Source organism: Peromyscus californicus, unplaced genomic scaffold, assembly GCF_007827085.1.
Source record: "Peromyscus californicus insignis strain IS unplaced genomic scaffold, ASM782708v3 Scaffold_19__1_contigs__length_69161282, whole genome shotgun sequence".
Classification (NCBI taxonomy): domain Eukaryota; kingdom Metazoa; phylum Chordata; class Mammalia; order Rodentia; family Cricetidae; genus Peromyscus; species Peromyscus californicus.
The window spans coordinates 61,362,467-61,376,541 of record NW_026294491.1 but is presented as its reverse complement, the minus strand read 5'-3'; the positions used below and the strand labels follow the sequence as shown (position 1 = coordinate 61,376,541).

Genomic DNA, 14,075 nt, shown 5'->3' with positions numbered 1-14,075 from the left:
GGATGTGAAATGTCAGCCACTTTCTAACGCTGGTATCTGACAAAGTCAATGGAATTAAACAGAAAAGTGGGGAGCCCCACAAGGACTACACAGACCAACCTTGTATTTCTCATTGTGCTGGTGACCCTTCACATGTTGCTCTCCAGAAATTGGATCCCCCAAAAATTCCTCACAAAGTTGGCAGTAAAATCCAGTGATGGGAATCAGAAACTCAGAGCCTGAAAGAAATAGAAAAGAGGAAGCAAGCCTTTTCCATCAAGAATGACAGCAACCAAAGGCAAATGCCATCCCTCTTTTGCAGTAAGATGACTGTACCCACTGTGGCGTCAGAAGTGGCATTTAAATGACTCCTAAGGACACACTCTTTCTAGCCTAAGGCCTGAACTCTAGAGCTAGTCTTTCTACCTCTTGGGTACACCCCTAGCCAGGTCCACTCCTTAAACTCTAACATGCACCGAGCATCTTAGAGGAGCTTTAAGAACCATGTTCTCAAATAGTTAACTCCCTCATTTGCATGAGGGGCTCTCATGTGGGTACTAAGTCCTCAGGGATCATCTCTAAACAGATGCAGTAAGCACAATGACTACTTACAAAGGCAAGAAGCAAAATTTCAAAGGCATCTGACTTCTCAAACTTCTTAATAAAAAACACTTCAAAATCTTACAGATTTTAGTTGAAAGGGCAGGGAGGGAGGAAACCTACCTTTTGCAGGAACAGTTATCTTGTCAGTTCGCTTTCCAGTGTCTTGCTTAGCCTCACTCTGGGTCTTTGAAGCCCAAGGTCTGTTGTAGGGATCCAGTGTCTATTTGCAAGAGGCAGAGGCGCTCACACAACAGCACTAAAATCTCAACGACCCATTTTTCTCTCTTTTTCTTCCCCTAAATATCAGACCAGGGAACCAGTAGTCCTTAGCTACCCACCCCCACCCACCAACTCTGCCAACTGTTTAAACGGAATCACCTGTGGAAAAGGTAAAAACGCGTTAGCTCAAGTACTAGAAACAGACAAATAAAAATTCAGGTACTCAAGGAATCAAAAGAGACAGAAGCCTCACTTACACTTGGATGGTGTTTAGTTCTAGTAGGTCCCCTGAACTGAGCCCTGGGGAGAGTATCTCTTTTGTTCTTATCTCTTGGCTCTTCAGATTGGGGCTCCTGTCCATTTGAGAACGTTTCATTTTCCAGCTTTGTAATGCAGATGGATGCATAGCAGTTGGAGAGGAGTGAGGGGATAGCGGAAACAACAGTGGTCAGGACACCTACCTGTGCATGCTTCTTATTGTGCATATGCGTGAAGAAGTCAAACATGGTCCCACATATGGTGTTGCAGTCTTTGCACCAGTGATTGCCAGCGTCGTAATACTCATAACCAGCAACAGGCTGCTCAGACTGCTTAGAGGCTGGCTGGAGGCTTTCAGTAGAATTAGGGCTCTTAATATAGGACTTTTCATTTACTTTTGATTCCTAGAGAGAAAAACTTACACTTACAAATAATTCAAGGCAGACTAATAGATTTATCTACTCTTAAAACAGGTGGTTATAATTATAGGAAATATGACCATAGGAATTATGAATGACCATATGTCTAATGCCTAAAATAAAAAGCTATATAAGATGGGGAGAATCTTAATAGAAGATTGAGCATGCATTCAAAGCTCAAGAAAATAATTTAGACCCTACAGTTCTTTCATATCAAGAACAAAACTACTGGGGCTGGAGAGATGGCTTTTAAGAGCACTGGATGCTCTTGTAGAGGACCAGGAATCAGTTCCAAGTACCCACATAATGGCTCACAACCAACTGCCTGTAACTCCAGTTCCAGGGGCTTGGACACCCTCTGCTGGCCTCTGAGGGCACTGCATGCATGAGGTATACATACATGCAGGCATATTATTCATACACATAAAAATATAGAATCTTAAAAAAAACCCACATATACTTATATATCCTAAAGTTTCTCTAGAAGAATATCAAGATCATACGGGATAAGTGAGATGGCTCAGCAGGTAAAAGCCTGATGATCTGAGTTTGATTTCCAGAACTCATATAGACCACTAAATTTGGTGTCATACATTTGTAATTCTAGCCCTCCTAGGGAGAGGTGGAAGGAAGAAACAGGAGAAATGTCTGGAAGCTCATGGGCCAGACAGCCTGTAATTTGAAGCTCAGCAGAGACACCAAGAGAGACCCTGCCTCAAAAACAAAGTGGAAGGAGAGAAGTAACTCCTGAAAGTTGTCTTCTTACCTCCTCACATGTGCTATCACACATACACCTAAATAAAATAATTATATATGTATGTTCATCCATACATAAGTGTGTGTATATCTATAACATCATATATATATACATATGTGTATACATGTATATGTATGTGTGTGTGTGTGTGTGTGTGTGTGTGTGTGTGTGTGTGTGTATATGAGATATGAGAGACTAGCCAAGACTGTAGAATGATTTGACTGCTGCTGTTGACGGGAACTAGAGAACAGTGGGAAGGAGTCATCTCACTATGCCCTTTAGTAGATGTTCAATGTATTACCTATAGAAACAAATATGCTAACTCAAAATCAAAATAACTAGAGAGAGAAGAGGAAATGTGAAAGGCAGCGAGCAGGTCAAAAGCTCAAGTCTGGGAGGAGGGACTGGACCTGCCTGGACTGCGTCTACCAGGTTGATCTCAATCCTCGGGGGAATCTTTGCCCTGGAGAAGATGAGAATGGGGGGTGGGCTGGGGAGAAGGGGAGGGGGGCAGGAGGGGGGGAGAACAAGGGAATCCGTGGTTGATATGTAGAACTAAATTATATTGTAAAAAAAAAAAAAAAGAATATGAAGAAAATAAGTCACAGGTCAAATCACTGTTCTTGTGTGTCCTGGTACATATGGAAAGCCAATGCTACACATACATAAAGCAGACAGTAATGTCCACAGACTGACCTAAAGGGATCACATCAAATATTCCTAAACTGCCTAAAAGTCACCAACACAAGTTAACTTTAACAACTCCATGCAGAGTGTGTGTGTGTACATGTAGGTTCATGTATGCCAAGGCATGTGTTTGGAGATCAGAGAACAAAATGTGGAATCAGTTCTTGCCTTCTACTTTATTGAGGAAAGATATAAGGAAAATTTATTATTATTTTTTTATTATGTATACAGTGTTCTGCCTGCATGTATTCCTGCATGCCAGAATGGGCATCAGATCTCACTAGAGATGGTTGTGAGCCATCATGTGATTGTTGGGAATTGAACCTGGGTCCTCTGGAAGAGTAGCCAGTGCTCTTAACCTCTCAGTCATCTTTCCAGCCCCAAGGAAAGAAACCTTTTGTTTCTGCTGCTATGATGTATATTCTAAGCTAGATGGCTGTGGTGATTTGAATAAAAATGGCCCCTACAGGCCCATAGGGAGTGGCACTATTAAGAGGTGTGGTCTTGTTGGAAGAAGTGTGTCACTAGGGGGTGGACTATGAGGTCTCAGAAGCTCAAGCCAGGTCAAGTGTGACATTCGCTTCCTGCTGCCTGACATTCTAATCTGGTTATAGAACTCTCAGCTACCTCTCCAGCACCATGTCTGCCTGTGTGCCACCAAGCTTCCCGCCATGACTATAATGGACTAAACCTCCAAAAATGTAAGCCAGCCTCAACTAAATGTTTTCCTTTATAAGAGTTGCTGTGGTCATGGTATCTCTTCACAGCAATAAAACCCTAAGAACAAGTTGATACTAGGGACTGGGGTATTGCTATGATAGGCCAGACCACGCTTTTGTTTGGAGGAATGTGCACTTTGGGTTAGGAAAGCAGTGTAATGCTCTAAGCGAGGGTTAATGGGCCATACTAAGAGGAGGATGGAAGACAGTGGTACTGAGGTTGATTTGAACTGTGGGGGCCTGTCTCAAGAGGTTTCAGAGAACAACTAATCAGAGGAGAATATTAATATGTGGCCTAAAGATTGTTCTTAAGATTTTATGGCCAAGAATGTAGCTGCTTTTTGTCCTTGTCTGAAAAGTCTGCTTGAGACTAAATTAACCAGTTTTGGATTAATGGTAGAGGAAATTTCAAAACAGCCTAGTATTGACTCTGTCATGTGGTTATTAATCACTCTTATGAAGATCTATAATGAAACAAAGCAAGCTGAGTAAAGAAAAATACAAAATGTACAGTTTGAGGAGAAAGGGGCACCAGGAAGTGGAATGGAACTAAATCCTGTGTTCAAGGAGATAAAAACAGATTAAAGAAAAGCCTGATGTTACATTGAATAAAGGGAGCAGTGACCTCAAGGCAAGATCCCATCCAACTGCTTCCAACTTGTAAAAAGGAATTAAAGAAAAGTTTAGGGCTGGATATGGTGGGAGCACACTTTTAATCCTAGCACTCCAGAGGCAGAGGCAGAGGCAGAGGCAGGTGGACCTCTGAGTTTGAGGCCAGCCTGGTCTACAGAGCAAGTTCCAGGACAGCCAGTAAAGGAAACCATCAAAAATAGAAAGCTGGTAAAGATGTAATTGAACAAGTGGATCAGTCCCAGCAAACAGCAGAACTTGGAAGCTTTGGCCACATGGTTCTGGCTTTAGATAAAGGATAGAAGAAAAGGGGCTATGGAATTTGCCTCCGCAACTAAGGAAAACTGCTGAGGCCAGGCATATATCAGGGGTGTCCTTGCATGGAGGCCTAAAGAGGCCATTGTGTGAAACTGTGAAGGTGAAACCTGGATTGCCTTGGAGACCCCAAGATGTTAGAGATGCCAGATCTGTGGGATACCTGCTGAGGAGAGCTGCTAACAGGGAGTGGAACCAGTCCAAGAGAGAGAAGTGTGTTGCAGTCAACAAAAACTAAAAGGAGTTGGAGATCTGAAGAGAGCTTTGACATCATACATGGAGCTGCAGAGTTTGCCCAGCTGGTTTTTGGTCTTGCTTTGGCCCAGTATTTCTTCACTATGCTCCCTTCTGGAATGGTAATGTATATCCTGTGCCATTATATGTTGAAAGTATGTGGTCTGCTTTTTCATTGATTTTACAGGGGATTACAGTTAAGAGACTGCATGAATCTCAGAATTTTTAAACAAGTTTGAGACTGTTATAGACTATGGGGACCTTTGAAGTTGGACTAAATACATTTTGCATTATGATATGGCTACAAGTCTATGAGGGCCAGGGAGCAGAATGTGGTGGTTTGACACAGGGAGTGGCACTATTAGGAGGTGTGGTCTTGTTGAAGTAGGTGTGGCTTTGTTGGAGGAGGTGTGTCACTGGGGGGTGGACTTTGAGGTCTCAGAAGCTCAAGTTAGATCTAGTGTGACATTGACTTCCAGCTGCCTGTCGATTGGATGTAGAACTCTTAGCTACCTCTCCAGCACCATGTCTGCCTGTGTGCTGTCATGCTTTCCACCATGATGATAATGGACTAAACCTCTGAACCTGTAAGGTGCCACCTCAATTAAATGTTTTCCTTTATAAGTGTTGGTCAATGGTGTCTCTTCACAGCAACAGAAACCCTAAGACAGTAACCCTTGAGCTTCTGGCTCATTCTTCTGTTTCTACTGGCCATCTCATCTTAGAAGTGCTGGAATTATAAAACAAAATGACACTGAATCCCACTTTTTACAGTTCTGAGAATTACTCAAGTTATCCAGCTTGTATAGTTAAGTGCTTCTACCTGCTGAACAAGCTACCCAGCCAGAATTCTCTTTTAAAATATAACTCCCCAATAGCTATCAATAACAAATACTTTTATTTATATGAATTCATCACTAGGCTGGAAAAAGGCACTTAGGAAATGAGAATCGTGGTTAGATGAATTATAGTGAACAAGAAAGAAGAGCAACATGATGAGGCCATGAAGCAGGTAAGGGAGTATAACAATCACAAGCTTTGTGTGACCAGAAGATTGAGAATGTGGTAGCACCGAGTGTGGTGGTACATGTCTTTAATCCCAGCACTCTAGAGTTAAAGGGGATGTCTGTCAGTTCAGGGCTAGCATGGTCTACATAGTGAGCTTCAGGCCAGCCAAGGCTACATAGGAAGAACTTGTTTCAAAAACATATTTGTGCCAGGCGGCGGCGGCGGCGGCGGCGGCGGCGGCGGCGGCGGCGGCGGCGGCGGCACACACTTTTAATCCCAGCACTTGGGAGGCAGAGCCAGGCAGATCTCTGTGAGTTCGAGGCCAGCCTGGTCTACAGAGCAAGTTCCAGGACAGGCACCAAAACTACACAAAGAAACCCTGTCTCAAAAACAAAACAAAACAAACAAAAACATATTTGTAAGCCTCTGCAGCAGTCCCTAGGGGGAAAAAAAACAACAGAAAAGTAGTATCATTACCTTGTTGGTAGAAGAAGAGTTAAAGGGTGACAACTCTTTCTCTGGGCTCTTAGATTTTTCTCCTTTTTCAGGCTTCTCTGTAGACTCTTTACTGTCATTTGAAGATTTCAGGGGTTTATCAAAGATGTCAATTCCCAAGATCTGTGCCACTTTGTCCAGTTCAGATTGCTTCTTTTCTGCTTCTTCTGACTCTTTATGTAGGTCTGCAATGTCCTTCATAATGCTATCCTGAAGTCGACTCACCTCCATCAGAAGTGGGTCTTTGTGACCATCCTTCTCCCTTCGTTTCTTGCGCAACATCTCCCCTGAATGGTCAAATGTTTACCAAAAGAAATCCAAGGGAGATAAACTAAGAGAATTCATTTTTTAAATTTGTAAGTAGCAGCCTACAGAGCTATATGACTACAAAATCATTTTCCACCAAAAAACAAAGCAAGTAAGATTCTGTTTCCATATGGGGTTGAAGGACAAGTGATCATATTCTCTTTTGTTAATGGATAATGAGCGAAGGCTCTACAGACAGGAGTTCAGGAGCTCCAGAAACTCTCCAAGTGATATATGCAGGTTTGTATATATGTGTCTCCTGAAAAGAGTATGTGACTTTATCTGATTTAAGAACACTTTGCCAATTTCTACACTGGTTTATGCCTAATGTCATCTCTTGTTCCAAACTGCAGGTCTTCCTTCATGGGTCAATCCTTACAGGTCAAAATAACTAAGTTTTTCATTTTAAACATTACAAATTCAGACAGAAACAATTATCTTTTTCTGTTCTCTTCTCTTTCATACTATTATCCAGTTGCAGTATTTAGAAGCATTGTTATTTTTTTCCCTCATGCATATGAATTTTTAAAAGCACAAATGAAGAAATGGAAGGCATAGCCGTGCATATCTGGAATCCCACCACTTTGAAGGTAGAGACAGGAGGATCAGGAGTTCAAGGTCCTCCTGAGCCACACAGTGAATGTGAGGCTAGTGTGGGCTACAAAAAATACAAACAAAACAAAACAAAAACAAAAACAAAATAAGAGGAGGAGAGGGAAATAGAATAAAAAAATAGAACATCACAGAACATTTTGGGCTAAAAAGAAAGCTCTTAAAGTGATGAGAAGATACCAAAAGGAAACTATAATCAACTCAAAGTGGCTCCCCCTAGCTAAACTTGGAAAAATTTGAGCATGAAATAAATAATGTCAACAACAGATGATAACCTACTATCACTAACGAATATACAACATACACTCATACAATGACTAAACAAATTGGAGTAGGGTTAGAAGTTCCTCCTTCAAAAAGAAACCACACTACATGGAAGGAATAATAAAATTAGAAAAATCATTATCTAGCAACCATCAAAACATGTTTTAACGAAACAAATCAAAACATGATTTAGCAAAACATCAAAACAAAAAATGTTTCTCAGAAACATTAATTAAAACTGGTGGGAAGAAGCTTCAAGAGTGATTTTTACTATCGTCTCAAAGATTCCCCAAAAGACATTCCCAATGTGAACTTGACATTGCTTTCATCATAGTCTTGCCAAAACATATAAGCTAAACTTAATTATAAAAAAAATCACATAAACAAAAATGAAGACATATTCTATAAAATACATGACCTTTTTTCTAAAATATCAAATTATGAATGGAAAGGCTCAGGAACTATTACTAAAAGGCAAAGGCTAAAAGACTGACAACTGAATGTGATAATTTATTTTTTCTTCTATAAAGGACAATTATAAAACAACCGGTAAAATATGTGAGATTGGTAGACTAGATAATACAATTCATTTCCTAATTTTAAAAATCTTTTGCATGCGTGTGTGTGTGTGTGTGTGTGTGTGTGTGTGTGTGTGTGTGTGTGAGACTCTCTGTGTGTGCACATGTTCACATGTATGAGTACAGGGAAACACATCCTACTGGAGGTCAAAGGGCAACCTTGGGTATCTGTCCTCACCTTCCATCTCTCCGGACAGGATTTCTGCTGCTGCTGCAGACACCAGGCTTCTGGGGAGTCTCTGTTTACCTCCCATCTTGCCATAGAAATGCTGGGATTGTAGATGCATGCTACTGTATCTAACTTCTGTGGGTTCTGAGAATCTAAACTCAGGGCCTCATGCTGGCACAGCAAGTCCTTTACCCCTAAGCCATCACCCTACCCTAATTCTCTAATAATGATTAGTGTATTGTGCACTTGAATTCTTATTAGGAAATACATACTGAAGTTCTCAAAGGTATCATATCTACAATTCACTCTGAAAGAGTTCAGGAAAAATGACACACGCAGTGCCAAGCATGGTGGTGACCGCCTTTAACCCCAGCACTCAGGAGGCAGAGGCAGGTGGATCTGAGTTCGAGGCCAGCCTGGTCTACAGAGTGAGTTCCAGGACAGCCAGAGCTACACTGAGAAACCCTGTCTTGAAAAATAAAAACAACACAAATTGACACTCAAATACAAAAGGAAGAAGAAAGAGAGGGGGTAGGAAGAGAGAGAGAACGAGACTAGAACTGTTAATAACTGGAGAAGTGAGGACTACCTGAGGATTCTTTGCATGGCTACTCCCACTTTTCTCCAGGTTCCTGCCCACACTGTTCTCGCTGACGCCATCTGAGCACCAGCACCTCTGCACTGGGTTCCTACTCAGTTACTATCTACACGACAAGGCAGGCAGACAAGGAGTTGGCTGGTACCTTGTTGTTTATGAAGCCGCTCCAGCTCAGTCCTGAGAGAAAACAGTTTCTTCTGCCTGGCTTCCTGGTCAGTCTTCAATTTTTCCCGCTCTTCAATAACCTAGAGAGTAGAAAATGGTTATCATCTGAAGTTCCCAAAAGAGGTCAGGAGGGTGTGTGTGTGTGAGGAGAGTTGCACCTGTGTTCAAAGATTCTATATGGTGATATGACTGAACTTCAAGATTATGGAGAGCTAAAATGTTGAAGACCAGAGCCAAACTATTTTGAGCTATTTTTACTCCCTTTAAAATATCCATAGCCCACACCTGTGGACTGTCTGATCTAACATCCTTATGATTCCCAAAATCATATAACGTATTCTTAGCAGACCACAGCTTCTATCAATTCAAAAGCTAAGACCAGCACTGACCACCACATGAACCTCGAGCAAGGTTCCTCCTTTGCTGGACCTGTCTTACTTGTGCCTCCCTACCAACGTATTCTGTAAATATTTTTATAACTCATTTTGTTCTGTAACTAACAAAAATCTCACATAACTTAGCTGGGCGGTGGTGGCGCACATCTTTAGTCCCAGCACTCAGGAGACAAAGGCAGGGGGATCTCTGAGAGTTCAAGGCCTGCCTGGTCTACAGAGTGAGTTCCAGGACAGCCAGGACTAGAGACCCTGTTTCAAAACAACAATAACAACAAACAAACAAAAGTAACAACAAGCAAATCAAAGAGAAAAACAACAATAACAAAAACCTCACGCAATTATAGCCAGAATGAAACATGGTATTTGTGTTCCTGGGCCACAGACACTTACATTTGGCTCCAGAATACTTTTTTTTTTTTTTTCAAAACAAGAGTTTCTCTCTGAACCCAGGGGTAAACATGAAGGAATGAAATGTGGTTATGACTCACTATATTGTATTACACATTTCATGTTATTTAAGCTTTACATTTTCTCTATTTTACATTAGGAAAAGTAAGGTCATGTAGGAGTCAGTATCTCGGGGTTAGAAATGCTCAGCAGCTAAGAGCAGTATTGATCTTGTAGAGGATCTGAGTTCAGTTCCCAATACCCATATCAGGTGGCTCACAACTGCCTGTAACTCTAGTTCCAGGGCATCCCACATCCTCTTCTGGACTCCTTGGGTACCTGCACTCACATGTGCATGAGTCCATATACAGATACAAATATATATATATTTATTATTATTAAAAATAAATCTTAGAGCTGGAGGTAGCTCAGTGGTTAAGAACATTGCTGCTCTTTTAGAAAATCTGGGTCCTATATATTTCCTGCACCTACACAGTGGCTCACAACCCCCTGTAACTCTGCAGTCTCAGGAGATCTGAAGCCCTCTTCTGGTCTCTAAAACACCAGGTACGTATATAGTGCATAGACACACATGCAAACAAAACACTCATTCACATAAACTAAATAAATTCTTAAATTAAAAAATAAAAAGAATTAAAAAAAAAAGAAAAAGAAAAACAACTCACCAGATGGTGGCAGCACATGCCTTTAATCCCCGCACTCAGGTGGATCTCTGTGAGTTCGAGGCCAGCCTGGTCTACAAAGCGAGTTCCAGGACAGCCAGGGTTACACAGAGAAACCGTCTCAGAAAAAAACAAAAAATAAACAACAACAACAAACCAAACAAAACCAAACAAATAAACAAACAAACAAACCTCACCCCAGATCACAAAAGTCAAAGTTAAAATACAGATACAGATTGGGCATGGTAGCACATTCATTTAATCCTGCACTCAGGAGGCAGAGGCAGGTGGATCCTTTGAGTTTTAGGCCAGTCTGGTCTACAGAGTGAGTTCTAGGCTAGCCAGGGCTATATAGCAAGACCATGGTCCCAAAACAAACACACAACCAAAGAGATATAGCTGTCCTGAATTTTATTATCTCTTAACCAGTACTACCAGCTAACAGAAGAAGAAAAAAAGGCAAATATGGCTTGTCTTTAATAGACAAATGAGAAAAACCATGTATTATCAGCCCTGACTTAGTGTGAGGCTCTTAAAGGGAAAGTGCTCAGTCTCCAAACACTTTCTTGACGCTTTTGTTTTTTCTTTTTTTGAAACTTAAGACTGTCAATGAGACTTAAGGCTAAAGTTCAAAGTATTTGAATACCATACAAAATTAAAATGTTTTTGTCTTCCAAAGATTACATTTCTTTATGTGGAAAAAGACGAGACTATATGATGCTTCAAGGTTCCCAGCTTCTACCCTCTGTATCTTCAGACTATACATGACAGAGAAATACTTAAAAACTGTTAAGGACAAAACATTAGCAGCTCAAAGGGACTATTACATATATTACTTGGTAATGATGTAAACCTCCTCTAAAAAACAGGTACAAACTATCTGTTTTTGTTAAATAGAAACAGAAAACTCAGGCATGAGATGACCAAAGCTAATATTCACCTTCTGCTTCTGGGAAGCACGGTTCTTCTCGTCAGAGGTCTTCTCTGGATTATATCTTATGAGTGATGGAATGGACACCTGCACAGGAACTTGCTTAGCAGAAACCGAGCCTAGCACTGACACCTCTTGTTTGGACTTTTCAGGAGTCACAGTGGGGATCACAAGGAGATTGGGACGACTAGCTTGTTTGTTTGTAGCTTGTTTGATGATTGTTGGTATTAGCCTGTGTGGTTCCGATACAGGGAGGCTTGATGGTTGAGAGGCAGGATACATGGGCCACCTTGGGGCTGTGTATGCCATGTAGTGCCTATAGGCATCAAAGGAAGGAGAGGGAATGACAGATCCCTGGTAGTTTGGAGGTAACCGAGGTGGAGCAAACTGGGGCGGTGGCCTTGGTATATGGAACTGGGTTAAAGGGGCAGGGTGTGGAAGTCTAATTGGAGCAGATGGAGCCGATGGCAACATGCACCTAACGGGAACAGGTGATTGAAACCCACTGCCAACTACGTCTGGTCCTGAAACATGAACCATTGGATGGTCAGACTTTAAGAATGGAGGGCTATTTTTTGTGAGCAGGTAAGGATCTACCGGGGAGGCTGGGTGTGGATGAGATACTTCTGGGGACTGAGTATTGCTGGCATGTGCCTCCCTGCTCTCAAGTCTGTGAGAATCTGATGAGCGCCGATCAGTCGAGAAACTGTGGTCAACTGAGGAACAGCGGTCAGCTGAAAAGTGTCGGTCAGCAGATGAACGCCGGTCAGCTAAGGAGCGTGACGATGGCTTCTTGCCATGAAGTCGCTCCTGGGTACGTGCAGCCAATTTACTAATTTCTGCTACTCCAATATCCAGCCCTATGGTCTTAAGCAAGTCATGAATCTTGGCATATTCTGGATTGCTCTCTTCTAGTGATTCTAGCTTTATGGCTGGAGTTGAGGGCAGAGAGCTTGCTTTCTGTCTCAAACCTTTACTCTCGGAGTCCCCGAGGGCCTTAGGTGGAGATTCTGCTTTTATATCCTCCTCTTCATCCCCATAGAGAAATTTCTCCTCATCCTCAATATCAGGGAAACTTCGTCTTCTTTTTTCCTGTGTACTGGTAGGATCAGCCAACATGCTCAGAATTCGGGAAAAGCCACTGCCATCCTGGCTAGCTCTCTCATGGGGCAGTAAGAAGTCTGTATGTCGCTCAAGTCCCTCAGCCTTCAAGTTCAACTTTTCCTTATAGCACAGAAAACTGTCCAATTTGTCACTGAGAGGATTGCTGTCTTTAGGGATCTCACGGAGGGGACCCCACTGGTATGGGTTACTCTGAGGTTCCTTCGGGTCAACCTCCACTGTAGTTCCCTTACTTTCAATCTCTGAAGCAAAAGCAGGAATGGCACCACCTAGTGGAGGAGGTGAATGTTCCGAATAGAGAGGGTGATCCCGACCGGAGCTGGGTCTGCTGGAAAAGCTCTCCAGCTGCAAACACAAGCAAGCACACTGATTTAGCATCTGGGAAGAATCACAGAACACTAGAACTGAGATGTTTCTTCAATAGAAGAGATCTAAGTTATAAAAAGAAGTCATTTCAGCCAAGCTCAAAACTAAGTCCCCATCTCTCCAACTGTCTCTGCCAGACTGAGTGGTCGTGACCTTTACCCATGTGTTCTATTCTTCATCAAGGAATTTGAATTCAAAAGGATTTTAGACATTTTCCCTAGCTTGTCTCCCTTTTTTGTTTTAAGAACTGTGCTTCTTATTGTTGTTGTTAGGGTAGGAGGTGTGTGAATATACGGACACTCGTGAACACACTGTGTGTATGGGGGGGAGGGGGAGGGAGAGAAGGGAAGTGTGTGAATATATGGGCACACACTGAGCACAGTGTGTGTGAGAGAGAAAGAAGGGGGAGGGGGAAGGTGTGTGAATATATGGGCACACAAGAGCACTATATGTGTGGATTTTATAGGAGTCAGGATCTGGGAATCAAACTTAAGTCATCAGGCTTGCCCCCAGAAATGGTGGGGGTCTAACTATGTAGCCCAGGCTGGCCTTAACTTGCAATGTGCCCTAACAGACTTGAACTTAGAGCCCCCCTGCACCGGTCTCTCAGCTGCTGGGGTTATAGGTGCACACCGCCTTACCCACCTTATCTCCCTATCTACTGATGACCAAAGGAAACACACAAGTAGGACTACTCTGGAGACAGGATGCTCTGGAACTCTAAGTGGTCAACGTCTTGTTTTCTGAATGTCTCAGTGCGTGCTCAGGAGCCTCGAGTCACACGAGTAGTCTTGCCTGACCATCTTTTCATAGGAAGGAAAAGCAATGTCAAGGCCAGGACTGTTGTGACTCATCTAAAATTTACACAGGAAGTTGATGTTCCTAAATCAGAACCACTTGATCTCTAGTCTAATGTCCTACAACTCATACATTGTCTTCTTCCTAAAAGATAAAGAAATCAAGATTATCTTCTCCTTTTGCCCTTAGGCTTAATTTCCAAGAATCCACATTCAGAGATTCCTGTAGGGCTATTCAATTTATGGGGGAAAAAAATCAAGGCAGATACTCTCCTCAATCTATTTAGAAAGTAATGTAGTAACAGAAGCCCTTGTTGATACATTATGAGCCTACAGTTTAATCTGGAGAATCCTAGGAGTAGCTCACTATTAGGCATAA

General features: G+C 42.2%; 1 protein-coding gene across 4 annotated transcripts in view; it reads right to left on the bottom strand.

The window, feature by feature from the left end:
- Znf318 (zinc finger protein 318) overlaps positions 1 to 14,075 on the bottom strand; it is a 51,422-nt gene that overhangs the window by 24,776 nt on the left and 12,571 nt on the right. For 3 of the 4 annotated variants that reach the window (XR_008219950.1, XM_052745476.1, XM_052745475.1), the window contains exons 4-7: positions 11,421 to 12,878; positions 8,996 to 9,095; positions 6,306 to 6,610; positions 1,263 to 1,463 (exon numbers count right to left, since the gene is read on the bottom strand). Coding sequence is in view for 3 of the 4 variants with exons in the window: in XM_052745476.1 (XP_052601436.1) it covers positions 1,263 to 1,463; positions 6,306 to 6,610; positions 8,996 to 9,095; positions 11,421 to 12,878 (2,064 nt within the window). In the remaining variant the exon portion in view is untranslated. Of the gene's footprint in view, positions 1 to 99; positions 219 to 702; positions 803 to 1,262; positions 1,464 to 6,305; positions 6,611 to 8,995; positions 9,096 to 11,420; positions 12,879 to 14,075 lie in introns of all 4 variants that reach the window. The other variant, XM_052745474.1, reaches the window with a different exon arrangement.